Raw genomic sequence first — 17794 nt, forward strand, 5'->3', positions numbered from 1 at the left:
TAGACTGATGATGTAAATGTCATTAAAATTTCTCACAGTGTCCATGTCTATGGTGGTGATCTTACCTCTAGGTGGCCCATTAACTAAACCTCCTTCCTAATAGAGATATGAATAAAGCTTTATAGAACCTTTATCCAGTGGAATTAACGTGATACGTTATTGAAATAACAACGCATTTATCGTTAGCAAGATTTTAAAACCAATATCGGAACGGACTACTTTTATGAAAGGATTATTACTTTCGGAATTAACTGCTCACGTACATCTTGAGTATCAGCAATGCTACACTACACCACCAAGTTTATACTGTTTTCCTTTTATAATGAAGTCGTTATTTATACATTCGAAGTTGATATTACTAATTGTCTTTCTTGTTGATTTATTGGCTAGATATAAAGCAGAAAATTCCGAGATTTTGGGATTAATTCCCAGGTCTGGTCGATAAAAATATATTGGGACACACAAAATAAAATTTGAGCGGATCCTTTATCCCAAAATGCTTTAAGTAAGTTAGTTCTATAAAATTGATTGAAGCATTTTCGTCACAAAGCGAGTGAAGCCGCGGTCTCAGCTAGTTAAGAATAAACTAATAATAAATGTATTTATTTTATTGTGAAATATTCACCCATTCCTCATTTATTATTATAAGTCCATTATCCTTGCCAAATATATATTTAGTAGCAATTAACATTATCCGCTGTAAAGATTTGCGTTCACGATTATTTAATCCTGTTTGTAAGTTTTAATTCAACTCCATGGCGTCTTTGAGGATTGAGATGTAGTTAAATATCCTATTAAAGTTTTCACTTAGTAAACATTTCACTGAATTAAGTTTTAATACGACTTAATAGTATTATTGACGTAAATACTTAACTTAGTATTAATTAAATATAGAGGGTACTTTAAATAACTAAATTACATTAACACTAAAAGTATGAAATAGAATTATATTTGTAACTAGCTGTTACCCGCGGCTTTGCCCGCGTAGAATATGAATATATTTACAAATTAACTTAAAATATTACGTTGATGTAAAACCTCTGTGTATACCACATTGGTGTGTATTTCAGCCCTTAGGGTAGAATATCCAAAATTTCCTCCTGAGTCGGTGTCATGATATGTTATTTTATAAGTGTACAGCCTAAAATATAAGTTTTATGCTTCTAGTTCTAAAAATTCTAAACATGACAATACTTTCAACAACTTACAACCTTTCATCCCCCTTTTCAACCCTTTACAGCACTTTTTTCAAATAAAAAGTATGTCCTTTCTCAGGCTTTGGATTATTTGTGTACCAACTTTCATTTAAATCAGTCGCCTATAGCACGCTCCCGCCGCCCCGGCCGGCCGGTACCACCGCAAACGCAATTCCGCAATTTTTAAATCTGTAATATCTTCGAAAACATTCATTTAAATCATATGCTGTAAAAGGCCATATAGATCAATATTAAATCAACAATGTATTTAAGGTATTTCATTGGATAAGGATTAATGCTGTAAAGGTTAAAATCGCTTCGAAAATTACTAATATTTGTGGTAAAAAATAAATAACAAAAAAATGTTATTGTGGATTATCACTTACAGATAGACACATTCCACCGCGGGCTTTTTTGTAGACATTTTTGAGGTGTACAATTCTGTAGTACATTATTTTGATCTATCTCATAGTGTTCAGCCAGCGTTTAAAAGGTAAGCGCAAAAAATGTATAAATTTACGACATCACATTAGAAACTTTTAAAAATATCAGTGTTACTTAACCATGATCTATCTGATCATCTGAAACAGAACGTAGGTTACTCTTTTTCTACTTACTTTTATTGTATACTTTGTATGTGTGTGTATATGTGTATGTGTGTGATAAGTAAATTAAAATGTATTACACCTACCGGTAACGATCACCTGAACTTTCCAAACTTCCAGTTTACGTTTAATTCTTTTTTAAGGTAATTATGTGGAGTATAATGTTAAAAAGTATCCTTTAATGTCCAACCGGTGGGCTAAGCCTACTGTTGCAGAGAAGGCAGCTGAATCCAAGCTGTTTCAATGGGGGTCGGTGGATGTTAACACATTCAATGCCACGTTTCCTGTGATATTCCTATCACAGATGCAGTTTATAGTAAGAACCGTATCAGTATGGCCAGATGATTTGAGTTTTTGTATTAGATGTAATTATTGTGTTTTGCATTATTTTGATAATTATAAGGATGCGATACGATCTTAAAAAATCTAAATCACGGCGCCGTGTACATGGCCCAGAGATGTGTCGGTGGCCAATTACACGGCACCGTGTAATTAGATTTATTTTTTACTTTATGGAATTATAATGTAATGTTTTGGCTTAATTTTGTATAAAACGATATTAAAAATAAAACCAAAATGAATAATCAAAAGAAATTTAATCAAAACACACAAGTATTGAGAAAACTATCGAAAAAGTATAAATAAACTGAAAATAAGAGTTATATAAAACGAAAAAACAATTAAATCGTTTAAAGGAACATAGGTAACATAATATACATTGAGTATCATTATCAGTTTAGTTAAAATAAAACAATCAAACGAAAATAATTAAAGACTAAAATAACTAAATGAACTTTAAATAAACATGTGCTTAATATGATCATGCTTAACTAAAACCAGAACAATCAAAGTCAAACAATTAGCAAATTATGAATGAACTTAAAATAAACATAAGCGCTAAATATCGCCATAAGTTTAATTAAAAATAGAACAATAAAAAAAAGTAATCAACAAATTATTAACTTAAAATAAATATTCTGTGCACATCAAGTTCTAAATAAAAACGAAGTTAGAGCGTTATGAATGAACTTTAAAGAAACACTCTCTGCAAAATCCTGGCCTTCCAACGCAGCTTTTACATTCATATAAAGTGGCAACTCTGTTTTTTCTTTCTTTGCAACTTTTACACTCTTTTCTAATTACTTCTGTGATAGTTCTTGTCTTATTACCTTCCTTTTTTGTCGCATCTTTACGTTTTCAATTTTAGTTTGGGTATGTCTAGACAGTTTTTCAGCTATTTGTGGTTAGGTAGTAACTTTTCTAAAATATGCATACGAAAATCATAAAGATTAATTTTGCTATTCTTACTATATTTATTATATAAATGAAACGCAATACTTAGACTCATCTGTAGTGTGTGGATAAAAGTCTTCTTGTACCACCTCACAGTTTTTCTCTCACATGGATAATACGAAATCATTTGATCCTGCAAATCAACACCAGACATATATTTGTTGTAGTGGACAATTGCTGATGGCTTCACAAGAACATTTCCTCTTTTATCGGTGACTTCCATAATTTCGTGGTCATGCTCTGTTGATATATAAAGTAGGTATCGCTTGACCCTCCATTTGCCGATATGTACGCCATTTAAAAATAATCATTTATTTTCTCCTTTACGGAGTGTAACGGTGGCGAGATCTATTGCATTACCCTTTCGATTTTTATTTAAGGTACCAGTGCAGTAAGTTTGACGTTCTAATAATTTTATAGCCAAATCATACGAGTTGTAGTAATTGTCCATATAGATGCTGTGTCCTGAGTCCAATTTCTCTTCGAGTAACTTCAGTACAATTTTTTGGGTATGTCCTATGCCGGATGTATCATCCCCTGCACCACCATAAATTTGAAAGTTTAGTACGGTACCCTCTGATTCTGCAAGTACGTACAATTTAATTCCGTATTTGTGGCGCTTATTTTTAAAATATTGCCTAAACTGTAAGCGTCCACGCCATAGCACCATCGATTCATCTAGAGACAATTGTTTGCCCGGATAATAAATTTCATTCATTTTTTTATTGAAGTGGTCTACTATCGGACGAATTTTGGCCAGTCGGTCTTCAGTAGATATTTCAGACGAAAAATGCAGGCAACGTAATATTAGCATAAAGCGATTGCGTGGTATAAATTACGCAAAGCAAGGAATATTAAAAAGCCAACGCTTTTTCCAATAATCACTCAATCTATTCAACCGAATAGTGCCTGTGTGCAAGACTAATCCAAGAAATTTTAATAGCTGAGCTATTAATTGAGCTCTTGTTAACTCTTTCCAGGCTGTTATTCTAGAGTATTGTTTGACACCTGGAGCCTGTAGTACACGATTGGCATTAACATTAGTTTCACGCACTATCAAATCTAGAATATTATCATCTAATAGTAAACGGAATGTCTCAAATGGATCAGATGGATCTGGCACTAATAATTCTTGGGTTTTGGTGAACTCTATGATATTCATCGTCCCATCTGTACTCCAAAGAGATGTAGCTCCATTTCCAGATGGTACTTCATCTGGTCTTACAACTTTAGATTGCGAGAATAATGACGATTGTGAATTTTCGATCAAAGGTAACCTTGTGGCAAATCTTCACTAGGAAAGTTAAACGAAGGAGCATCGGACATTAACATGGATACAGGTGGAGTTGCTGAAGTATTCAGTAAATTATCAGGTATATGAGGTAGTTCTCCATAAACTTCTAAGACAGAAGGGGAGGTAGCCATTTGGCAATCTGGAGACACTTCATGAGTAAGTGTCTCGTTATTGCGTTCTTCTCTTTCACAAGATGATAAATTGTGTACCTGCTCTGAACTCTTCTGACGTTCTGGCGGCTGAAGTTTGTCTCTTCGACTACGGCGCCTAGTTTCAAAAATACTATCATCACTATCATAGCTACCTTCTACTCCACGGCTCACATCGTCTTCATCACAACATTGAGAAAACACAGCATCCTCACTCGAACATTCAAAATCTTCCAAACTACTATCTGTACTCATTTTACGGGCTTTTTTTAGCACGGAAACACGAAGTTAAACGGCTACTAGAGCGCTTGGATGGGCCTGGTTTGTCAGTCATTTTAGAGTAATATAAATATAATTTTCAAACGTCCCTATTTTGTAAAATAATAGCGCGAATCAAAATCCAATACTTGTTTCCGACACTTGACATATCACGTGTATGGCCACGTAAAATACGTGCTGCTATCGCAATGGCCGAAGCTGTACTGATGCATAGAAACAAACGAGTCGCGAGACACGGCGCCGTGTACTCGGCCAGGTACATCTCCACGGCACCGTGTTTTTAGCATTGAATTTTTTAAGTTAGTATATATTTAATAAGTTACATTGATAATGAATGTGGATCACAGTTCATCTTCCTCGTAATACTAAATAAGGTTTATTGTTTAAATTTTCATTAAGCGCTGATAAAATGTAATTATGGAAGCTGAGCGACAGCGCTGGCGTACTGCCAGTTTCAGCGCACCATTCATATTTGATATTAAATAATATAATTCTCATTGTTTGCATAATAGATAAATTAGAATGTAAATTTTAACCTACTGGAGCATGCAGTGCTACTTTAATTTGTTACTTCAGCTCGAAAGAAAAATAAAAGTAGATTATTATGTGGAAAGTTATTACTCCATTTATTTTTTCCTCAGCTTTTAATTAGTGATCTTATATTATTAGTAGTAGAATATTTTTAATAATATTCTAATTGGTACTTTGGCAGGTTTGAACGTACAGGGCTTATTAATGTTTCGTCTGTCAACAATTGGGTTTACAGTTTGATGGATTAGCGTAAAATATGCGTTCGTTATTATTGGTTTCTGTCGGTGACTGTGGATGGCCGTATTTTGTATAATATTTGTTTTTGACGTTTATCATGCCATTCTGATCGAAACCGTGGTTATTTAAACCGTCGAGATTTGCGATGGGTCAATGCGATGTAGCAACAATTTGGTGTCTTGTATTTATCGTTTGCAATATTGAGAATCTGTGCGTTTAAGCTGAAATTATTATTCTTCTCTTTTAAATATGTAAGGGCTGCAAGTTTGACTTCGTCAAGTTAAATGTGTTTCAACTAACTAAGGATCGTCATGAACGTTATATAAATGTAAATGTTACATGTATGCACATATATCATTAAAGAGCCTTGCGTCTGCAGATTAGCGGTACAATCATAAGTTGAATAAATACTACTGAGTAGGACTTCTCGCTCAGGCAACGAAAAATATGTCCGGAATTTCTTTGTTACGGATTAAATTTTAAATGAAATACCTTTAGTTTCTAGTGAAGTAGCAATTTTCATTGAATTCTGTAGCCTGATCTATCCAAAAGGGTATTATTCTGTATGTATATTTGAATCAAATGCTACCAGCAACCCCAACTAATTAGTTGAAATGTATCTATTCTTTCATAATATAGCGACCCGTCCTGACTTCGCACAGGTGCAACTTCTAAACAAAGAAAATAAGTCGAGTGGAATATTAATTTATATGTCATAACTGAGAAAAAATTGCTATGAACTCTTCTAAAGTCATTCGAATGTTATACCGTGAAGAAGCAGCCAGTGTAACTACATGGGACATAATACCTTAGTTTCCGAGGTTGGGAGCGCATTGGTACCTCCAATAAGGAATGATTAAAATTTCGGCATCGATGCCGATGGGCGGTGGGTACCATTTACCGTCAGGTGGCCCATTTTCCCGTATGCAACTATCATAATTATAATACAAATATATTCATTTTATAGTGTTATGATTATTTTTAATTATATCTTGGTGGTAGGGCTTTGTGCAAGCCCGTCTGGGTAGGTACCACCCACTCATCAGATATTCTACCGCCAAATAACAGTACTCTGTATTGTTGTGTTCCGGTTAGAAGGGTGAGTGAGCCAGTGTAATCACAGGCACAAGGGACATAACATCTTAGTTCCCAATGTTGGTGGCGCATAGGTGATGTAAGGAATGGTTAATATTTCTTACAGCGCCTTTGTCTATGGGCCGTGGTGACCACTTACCATCAGGTGGCCCATATGCTCGTCCGCCAATCAATGCCATAAAAAAAAAAAAAATCTTTCAATAACTATCAAAATCGTTACACATCTGCAGGCGTCCCGTGTTGGCTACATTTTTTTTAATAAAAGCTTCATGCTATAGAAAAATTCCGGTAGCGGTACTATTAAATTTAAGTCTCGGGTATAGTATCGTGCCCTTAATTTAAAACCAAGTTACCAGGAGCAGCTGCTGTGGATGATCATTTTGTTGGTACTTCTGACCTTAACATCACCAGAACTATATTTGAAATATTTTGTGTTTATTTAAACAAGAGGTAATTATTTATTTTTAGGAGAAATGGAGAAAAGGAAATGAATCTTCAATCGAAGACCCTGAAGGCAACGATGCAAGCCACTGGTGCTTAATGTGTGTTTATAATACATCTCGGGATTGACGTGGAAGTCGAACATAGGAAGGAAACCTGCATCTGTTTGAAGAGGCCACTAACGAAGTGGTACATAATCTACAGATTGATACATTTTACATTACAATTAATTATTTCGCTCATCATAATTATTGATTAAGACAAATTGTGAATTAATTATTTTCAATTATTCAAATTCAATCTGCACAAAGGCACCGATGAAGTACTTAGTCAATGGCTCGCTTATAAATTTTCAATTTGATGAAAACAACAATTTTAATCGTCTCTTGATAGGAACAGATTAAAGGCTCAATGTAACGCTTTGTTTATAGAAAATTATCATCATTTCGTTATTGAAAATATAAAATTTATACAGATTTTAAAGATAAATCAATTTAAAAACAATTTGTGTTACGTGTAGAATACCGATGTTAAGAGATTAAAAACAAAAAGGTTTTTTTTAATTTCAACTGATCGTCGATAGTCGAAAATATGCACACAGAGATACAGAGTTATTTAATAATAAATCACTCGATAAAACTAAAAAATAAATAAAGACTACTAAATAACAGTTTCATTAGTACAGCGGGGTACAGCCCCCAGATAAGTGTGAAATTTCTTTCACAAATAACAAATCGCTTCGAGCCCGTAAATTATCCGAAAATTTGATTAATTGTCCTACAATTACGGCCATCACCATAACCATTATATTGTTTCATTAGTTACGTAATCCGACCAAACGTATCAAATTATTTTCAATATTATGTCACTATCCTCGGGACTATTATATAACTCTATTATAACGGTTAGAACTTAAGTAATCAAAAGCTTGAAAGTTCTAAATTCGAAAACAAATTATGTACGTTTTGAAGTGCGAGTGCGTGTATTTGTTGGGTGACACCCACACATCACTAATACTACCGCTATGTAAATGTGTGTGTTCCGGTTTAAAAGATCAGTAAGCCAGAATAATTAGAGGCACGAGAGACTGTTTTTTAGTTTACTCATTTGGTGTTGAATTGACGTATTTGCCAGTACGTTTACATATTTTACTTATTAAAAGAAAATAAAAATAAATGAATAAGATCATAAAAATCAAAACAATGTTACTGTTGTTACAGCGTTTGCCGCGTCTGAGCGGTATGCGTACCAGTAGACGTGCACGGGAGATACACACTTCTGGCACGGCGTCGTGGTATACAATGTGCCTGTGACGTCAACGCATTACCTAAGCCGCAGGAATATTTATTTTCATTTAATTCACAATATCCCATGACATTATCGGAGATATTGCGTCATATATATTTACAGGTTATTAAACTAATTTTGCAAATGGTGTGTTACTTTGTTTTAATTTATTTTGTTCGAAAATACCACTTTTTTAGTATTCGTCTATTTGTTTTTGCGAGAATTTTATCAGTCTTATATTAAAGAGTATTAATTGCGGTTTCATTTAATGTAATGACGTCGGCGCCACTCTGTATAAACTATAAAATATTTAATTATAACTTACACATCTAACTTAATAATTATTAAAATAACTATATAACAATAAAAATCGCAATATTGATACTCAATTAAAGATTATAAATAGTAAGGCCTCCTCTTCCTTTGAGGAGAAGGTTTGAGGAGAAAGTTCTTAGTGGACTATGCTCTTATGCTATGCTTGATACACATGTGGCAGAATTTCGTTGAAATTAGACACTCGCAGGCTTCCTCACGATGTTTTCTCAATTAAGTTTCCACTAATTTAACAAAACAAATACAATCATTGGAACATCAACAAACGTTAGAACATCAAAATTATAACTTTTCTTTACATATATACTTATAACCTCAAATCAATCAAAAAAAAAAATCAAAAATCTTTATTCAATATAGAAGTGTTTACACTTGCTTATTGATTGTCAAAAATCTACCACCGGTTCGGAATTTAGCACCTCGGACCTGAGAAGAACCGGCGAAAGAAACTCAGCGGGATATTTTTTTTTTTTTTCATTTTGCATGTACAATAATTATTATATTTTAGTTATTTGAAACAGCCTGGAGGCGATCATTTCATTCCCAAGGTGTGCAGTCAACTAAAAAGTCATTAGTGTTGTAATATCCTTTAGCACACAAACGCTCTTTAACGATTCTTTTGAATTTTATAATTGAATAATTTTGAACGTTTTCTGGGATCCTGTTGTAAAAACGTATACATTGCCCCAAAAAAGAGTTACTAACCCTGTGTAATCGGGTACTTGGAGTAACAAGTTTATTCTTGTTCCTAGTGTTAATAGAATGTACGTCACAATTTCTGGGAAAATCGTTTATGTTTTTGCGTACATACATAACATTATCAAAAACAAATTGAGAAGCGACAGTCATTATTTTAATTTCTTTAAATTTATCTCTTAACGAATCTTTTGGGCCCAGGTTATAAATTGCACGAATAGCCCTCTTCTGCAGTACAAAAATAGTATTAATGTCAGCTGCATTACCCCAGAGTAGGATGCCATACGACATTATACTGTGGAAATAACTGAAGTACACAAGGCGAGCCGTATCCACATCAGTCAAAAGTCTAATTTTTCTTACCGCATAGGCTGCAGAGCTGAGTCTATTCGCCAACTTATTTATATGGGGGCCCCATTGGAGCTTAGAGTCTATTGTCATACCAAGGAACTCTGTTGATTCTAAAACATCTAATGCTTCCCCGTTTAAGCATACACTCGTTTTGACACATCTTACATTGGGAGTAGTGAATTTAATACATTTAGTCTTTTTACTATTTAACATTAAATTATTAACACTAAACCAATTTACTATTTCAGAGAGAGTATTGTTCACATCGTCATATATTGAAAGACGTCTTTTTATTTTAAAAATTAAAGAAGTATCATCAGCAAACAATACTATCTCGAGTTTATCACCTAGGAGATGTGGCAGGTCATTTATATAAACAAGGAAGAGGAATGGTCCAAGAATTGATCCTTGAGGGACCCCCACAGTAACTGGAGACCCGGGAGATCTCTTTCCATTTACATCAACCCTCTGAATCCGATTGCTCAGATACGAAATCAGAAGACTGAGTGCAGTGTCCCTAATTCCATAATGACGTAGCTTCCTGACCAAAGTTTCGTGTTGCACGCAATCAAAGGCCTTAGATAAATCACAAAATATCCCTAAGGCATCCTGTGAATCCTCCCAGGCCCTGTAAATATTTTTAACGAGCTCAACACCAGCGTCAGTTGTCGAGCGACCCCTTGTAAATCCAAATTGTTTCTTGTGTAGCAACTTGTTATTGTTAAAATGTACTAGCATTTGATTTAGTAATAACTTTTCAAAGATCTTGCTAAGAGTTGGTAGTACAGAGATGGGCCTATAGTTGTTGGGGTCTGATGTACTACCTGACTTAAATATTGGTAATACTCTACTATGTTTCATGAGGTCAGGAAACACGCCACTAAGGACACATTTATTAAATATAGTGACAAGGTAGGGTGCGATTACATCAATTATTGAATTGACTACCTTGACAGAGATCCCCCACAGATCGGCCGTTTTCTTAATATCTAGTGATCTGAAGGAACTTATTACATCACTTACACTTACTGTATTAAATTTAAAGCTAATGTTACATTTTTCCACGTGGTTTTTTAATAATGATTCAGCAACGGTAGGAGAGGAATTTAATGAGTTAGTAGTCGAAAATGGAATGTCAGCAAAAAATTTTTCAAAAACAGTTGCAACATCCCGATCTGAGGAAAATAAATTGTTGTCAATAGATAAGCTAAAGTCGGAGATGTTATTTTTGACTCTTCCAGTTTCACAATTAATAATTTTCCATGTCATTTTAATTTTATCAGATGCGTCAATAATTTTTTTTTTTATATGCAATGATTTAGCTGTATGACATACACGTTTGAACAGTTTAGAGTAGGCACTAACATAACTGATAAATGAAAAAGACCGGTTGTATGATCTTTCACTATAAAGTTCATACAACCTCTGCCTACTCTTGTGAATTCCGACAGTCGCCCAATCATTAAATTTAAGAAAATTCCTAGAATAGACTGTCTTGGAAGTAAATGTGGCATTAAATTCTGTTTTAATTAATTTAAAAAAATTGTTATAAAGCTCATTAGAATTATCATTTAATTGTAAATATGAGAGCTTTGCCATGATATTACTTCTGAACTTCTCAATTCGATACAAATTGATTGGAACAAATGTCTGTTTTAAATCCTTAGCATTATTTTTTATTTGCGAATTAAATGAAGCCAACTGTCCACAATGATCAGAACTTAACATATTTATAATACATTTATGATTAGGTACACAGTTGGTAAATATGTTGTCAATACATGTTGCAGTGGATTCAGTGATTCTAGTTGGCTCTAAGAATAAGTTAATGAGGTTATATGAATATAATAATGATCTGAATCTAATACTTGTGCTATAGTTTTCTAATAAGTTTATGTTAAAGTCACCACAAATAAAAATATATTTACTTGATCCAGATAATTTCAATAATGCACTTTCCAATATTTTCTCAAATGCTTCATATAACCCGCTAGGAGGTCTGTATACGCATACAACAATGACATGCTCAAGCTCTGCACAGGCTATTTCAATAGTCTGCTCAATAGAAAGGCTCACAACATCCTTACGTTCTTTAAATTTTAGATTTTTGTTAATAAGTATTAATGAGCCACCATGTATAGCTTTTTTTCTACTGAACATACTAGCCATCTGGTGACCACTGAAATTAAACATAAACTGATAATTTACAAGCCAATGTTCTGTTATACATAAAATATCAATGGCATTACTGTTTATGAATAACTCAATTTCTAAATCTTTTCCAGCCATTCCTTGAATGTTTTGGTGCACCAGGTTTACAAGTTTACTATTATTATTGTTTTGATTATTTCTAATTTTAAAATTTAGGAATTTATCCAAAGTTAAATTACTATTAGGTAAATTAATATTAGTATTAATAATACTTGAGCCAGAGACTACCTCTTTTGTCCTAAAATTCAATTTAAATTACTTTTGTCAGTGTTAATATAAATTAAATTGTTATTTTTATTATGCATATGATCCTTGGTAACATTAGGCATAAAATAATTATTAATATTGTAAGCAATTAGGTTACCAATTTGTCTTCTGGATTTTATTGGTAGGTACGTAGTACCTCCTGTCAACTTAAATCTATATATGAATTTATTAATGTCAAATAACATAAAATCATTGCTACAATGTCGGGTCAAATTGTATAAACATACATTTAAGTCATAAATATGTAAATTCTGTGCATCTGTCAAGGTATGTGAATATGGAAATGTACTAATTATAAATTTGCATTTCTTTTGATTTTGAATTTCACATAATAATTTTATATTCTTAATTAGATTATTTTTGTTCAGAGACAAGCTGTCTCCATGCATTAATACAACTATATTATTGGAATCCAGATGCATAGAACTTATCTTATTTATTTGATACTGATAGGTTGCCCCGGGTGAGCATGTATTGACTACATTTTTTATCTCACTTTTTAGTATTGAGCCAAAGCCCTGACCTAACTTGTCAGATACTACTATAACATTTTTAACATTTTTATTTATATTTATTTCTAACCCCAGTTTATTGTGGTTGTGGAACCCTGGTGAACATTGACTCAACTTGAGAGGTTGGGACACTGTGTTAATATTAGTATTAGCAGAGGCCAACTCATTTTCTTGAGTATGCAAACAGTTACACATGGATTCCTTTGATAAGGACTCAAATTTTTCCAAGTTCGAGGTGCATAGCTCAAGAAGATTGTTGGCTGCATGTATATGTTCCTCTATCTGTTTTTGAGCCAAGTCATATTTTTTATTCACAAATTCTAATGATCTCTGGAGGCTAGAAATTTCTAGTTGCAGATGTTCAATGTTATTGTCATATATCAATTTATTATTTTGCAACTTATTATTACATGATTTTACTTTATTAATCAAATGTGACCGTTCTTTTCTCATTTTGTATACATATTGATATTTATAAGTATTACTAATTATTTTTTTTGTTTTATTAATGAATTTATTTAATTTTATGTATTTTTTTATCTTGTTATGTGAACTCATATAGGTATGATTAGCTTCAGACTCCTGCAAGGTGGTATTGGAGTCAGAGGCATGTGTAACTAACTCATGATACAACCTTTCAGTCGCATCACATTTCTGGACTGTTTTAATTTGTTCTAGTTCTATTTCTAATTTTCGGGCATTAATAAGACTTTTTTCCAGTTCTGAAATGCGACTCAAAGCTCTTTCATGTTCATTGCTATACTCTTTAAATGAGTTCACAAACTCAAGAAGATTGTCCCGCTGGCTAACAACATCTAAACAATGTTCATTCAACTTAGCTAGCTCACTTTTGAGTTCAGTGTTTTTTTTCACAATTTTTTTAATCTCTTCTTCACTGTCCTCACGCTCTTGAAGAAGTTGTCTGTTTAAGTCTTTGGAGGATTGTAATTCCTTAAGGGTCAGTTGGAATTTGGCTTCCATATCTTTTATTGATGTTTTCCGGGTCATAATAGTATACTCCATTATGTTTAACTGTAAAATTTATTCAAATATGTATTTAAATAATTAAAAAGATAATATAATGTTATTATTTTAATATATGATTACTTTAAAATTATGTGATATAATAAAATGTGATTAATTATATATTATCAGTTAAGGTAATAGCAATTAATTTGGACAAAGTTAGGGAATTTTATGTGATCTTTTATATTATGTTATATCAGTTACTAAATGTATACAATGTGAGTCACATATAATGTTTTTGATTATTTCTTACTTTCTTTTAATAAATATGTATGTGTTAAATTATTTGCTTATTTGCTTGTGAACTGATTCAAACAATATTATAAGCTTAGTGTATACTGAACACAAGGATTACAGCTTACAAAATAAGCTGAGTCCTATGCACAGCACAGATATTGTGAAGAACTATCTGAGGACTATGTTAAAATCTTCAACTTTGCTTCCAGCTAATTGTCAAGCAAAGTGAGACAGTAATCACGCCAAAGGAGAAGACAGATGCTGTCCACAACATGTAAGCCTTGTTCGAATTAGGTTTATAACGTATAAAAATGACTATATAAAACTTTAAAACAAAATACTCCCCGGGTTTACGTTGAAGATTTCAAGTCAAGCGGCCGTTAGACTATGACAGTCGACTCGATTCTTCTTTTGTTTTGATATAGTGGCGTATCTGCGTCACAAACACTATTGTCACTTTTATTAAGAATTGTAATCCAGAATTACTACACTAATTATTATTAAAACACTTAAAACTAAATAATTTAAAATATTTAAAATAAATTCAAATTTGACATGTCACCCAGAGACTCAAGACCTCAGATAGTTCAATTAAGCTTTATTCTGTAAAGCTAGGGTAATGTAAAACATATATCTTCTTTTTAATTGATAGGATGTATAATTTAACCTTTAAACTAAATAGAAGCTTAAATTTATACTTAGCGGTAGGGCTTTGTGCAAGCCCGTCTGGGTAGGTACCACCTACTCATCAGATATTCTACCGCCAAACAGCAGTACCCAGTATTGTTGTATTTCAGCTTAAAGGTTGAGTGAGCCAGTGTAACTACAGGCACAAGGGACATAACGTATAAGTTCTCGAGGTTGGTGGCGCATTGGCGATGTACGGAATAATTAAATTTCGAACAGCGCTTTTGTCTATGGAGACCGCTCACCATCAGGTATCCCATTTGCTCGTCCGCCAACCTATAGCATAAAAATGAAAAAGAAAAGTACTTTACTCAAGCATTCTAGTAATATAATGGGTAAATAAATGTACCAATTTTGTCTTTCCAATAAGGAAAATTGTCCATATAAAAGCTGTATAAGATCATTATTTAAGATAAGCAACGTTCTTGGGAGATAATCGAACGTAACGTAAACGAGGATATTGTTACGGGACGGGAACGTGACGGTAATTATGCAATGCGGTCACGCGCGCTGCCAATTCTATCAACGTCCTACGTGACACACATCTGCCTCGCGTGACGATGTATTGAAACGAAGGTTTTGTCAGTGTCACGGTGTTTAACGAAATCTTGGAATGAAAATATTTTTCGATGCTTGAATAGGCACGTTATATCCATCTTATCGAATACCCAACTGTGCGGGTGATATTATTATACAAGTGTTTGCACAAACAGATGCACTCTCTGTTCCTCCAGTCTCGTAATAATAAATTACTAGCAGATTTTTTTTTTTTAAAATAACAATTTTATTTAATTTTCTAAAAAGTAGAAAATGAATCTTGAAATCTCAATAAAACCATTATTTTGATACATTATACAATTTTATGTGTTACAAAGCCTGTCGCGAGAGATTTCTGTTTATTTCTTCTCAGAGTTACAATTTGTGTCAAGACATAATCAGTAGTCATAAAATTTTACAATCAGCAGAAGTTATAAATTAAAAATGTATCTGGTAGAAATTAATGACTTATAATTGAAACAAAAATAGAAAAGTAAGCCAAGATTATGAAAAGTACAAGTCGCCCGTAGTACCGAAGGACTTTGAACCTTAATACACAACGGTAACGTCGACATTACTTCTGTGCGTGCAAAATACATACCTATACAAAATTACATAGGACCTGAACGCCATCTCCTTCATGCTAGACCTTAGAAAGGGCTATTATTCAATTCATATACAAAATATTTGTGTTTGTGATATTTTCCATTAATTTTTCTGTATATTACTTGGTGGTAGAGCTTTGTGCAAGCCCGTCTGGGTAGGTACCACCCACTCATCAAATATTCTACCGCCAAATAACAGTACTCTGTATTTTTGTGTTTTGGTTGGAAGGGTGAGTGAGCCAATGTAATCACAGGTACAAGGGACATAACATTTAAGTTCTCAAGGTTGGTGGCGCATAGGTGATGTAAGAAATGGTTAATATTTTTTACAGCGCCTTTGTCTATGGGTGGTGGTGACCTCTAACCATCAGGTGGCCCATATGCTCGTCCGCCAACCAATGCCATAAAAAAAAAAAGTTTTTATAAAGAAAACGATAAATTTCTTTGATCGTACTTTGTATCGTACAACATATTAAGATAAAACGTCGTCTCTGCTCCTTGGTCGTGTCAAATGCACAATGGCTGTCAGGAAGCGTGTGTCATTGTTTTAGTGATAAGGCCGCCTTTGTTACAAATATTCTTGCTTATATATATATTATACATGATTTCTGAGACACGGAAATGTACAAACTTCCAGCTTACAGACTCTGGGCTACTTCTGAGAATTTTTCGTTAGAAAACCCAATATTTATTTATCGTCCCGACTTGGGGTTTGAACCAAGGATTAATCTGGGGCTTTATATGTAGCCACTAGACCAACGAGGCAGTCAACTTTTGTCCTATAACGATACACTAAAACATGTGTTCAAAAACAAGTTCCATAATTTTATATTATCAGATTAGAAGTTTTCACATGAATATATTAATTTAAGAATCAATGCTTTTTTCATCTCGTAGTTAGCTTTACCATTTAGTAGATTAACTTGAAACATATTGTTTGTACACATATTGAATCGTAAGTAGTTTTCACATGAATCAGTGAAACACAAACAAAGAAAACTGACCTCTATGATAATGATTAATCAACTTTTTGTTTTATTAATATGATAAATTGGTAGTTACTAAAAACATTAATCTACATTTTGTCAAACATTGAGTCACGCTATATAAGCCAAGTTTGATGTCTGAAATGTCACGTCAGATTTGTGCCACGTGCTGATAGAAAAGCAGCGTGACAGTAATACGTAATCACTGTCACGTGCGCTCCGGTAACAATTGTTTCCAAGTGTTGCTTTACGGAAAGATATTTTACACTTTGAAGTAAAACAAAGAATTAAGTGAGCTAATGGTATTCTTGGAAGCTATATTCATAAATATAAATTATATATCTTAAATATAACTTTGCAATTACTTGGTAATAGGGCTTCATGCAATGCCGTCTGGGTAGGTATTACCCACTCATCAGATATTCTGCTGCCAAGCAGCAATACTTGATATTACTGTATTCCGGTTTGAAGGGTGAGTGAGCCAGTGTAACTACAGATAAAAGAGACATAACATCTTAGTTACCCAGGTTGGTGGCGCATTGGCGAAGTAAATAATGGTTAATATTTCTAACAGCGCCAACGTCTACGGGCGGGTAGTGTTCTCAGGTGGCCCATTTGTTGAAACGTCGATTTCAATAAGAAGGAAGTTATCAACACGGCCTTATTTTTGGGTTACATAGCACTTAAATATCCAAACAATACATGAAAGCAAGATAACTTTCTACGTCGACATCTATGTCAAATATCCAAATCGATTTTCAATCGGTAAGATATCACCATAGATATACTGTTTTTATATGTCAATATTAACCGATAATTCCCAGTTAAAAGTCGTCTAAACACCAAGGATTTTTATCCATACGCTTATAATTCCTTAACCGGTGAAGGAAAACAGCGTGAAAAAATCAGCTTGTGGTGGATGAAAATATGCTACGTGTA

General features: G+C 33.4%; 1 protein-coding gene and 1 long non-coding RNA gene across 2 annotated transcripts in view; both read right to left on the reverse strand.

Annotated features, from left to right (window-relative positions):
* Nucleotides 1-17794, reverse strand: part of LOC135193918 (uncharacterized) — a 569995-nt gene that overhangs the window by 393155 nt on the left and 159046 nt on the right. The window lies entirely within an intron of this gene.
* On the reverse strand, nt 3177-4549 carry LOC113394712 (piggyBac transposable element-derived protein 4). Its single transcript, XM_026632139.2, has one exon. It carries the CDS (start codon nt 3906-3908, stop codon nt 3402-3404), a length of 507 nt encoding a protein of 168 aa, XP_026487924.2. The 5' UTR covers nt 3909-4549; the 3' UTR covers nt 3177-3401.

The sequence above is a fragment of the Vanessa tameamea genome, chromosome 21 (assembly GCF_037043105.1).
Source record: "Vanessa tameamea isolate UH-Manoa-2023 chromosome 21, ilVanTame1 primary haplotype, whole genome shotgun sequence".
Lineage (NCBI taxonomy): Eukaryota > Metazoa > Arthropoda > Insecta > Lepidoptera > Nymphalidae > Vanessa > Vanessa tameamea.

Coding starts and splice junctions, on each gene's coding strand:
- LOC113394712 (XM_026632139.2), bottom strand. CDS start 3,908: ATGCTAATATTACGTTGCCTGCATTTTTCGTCTGAAATATCTACTGAA.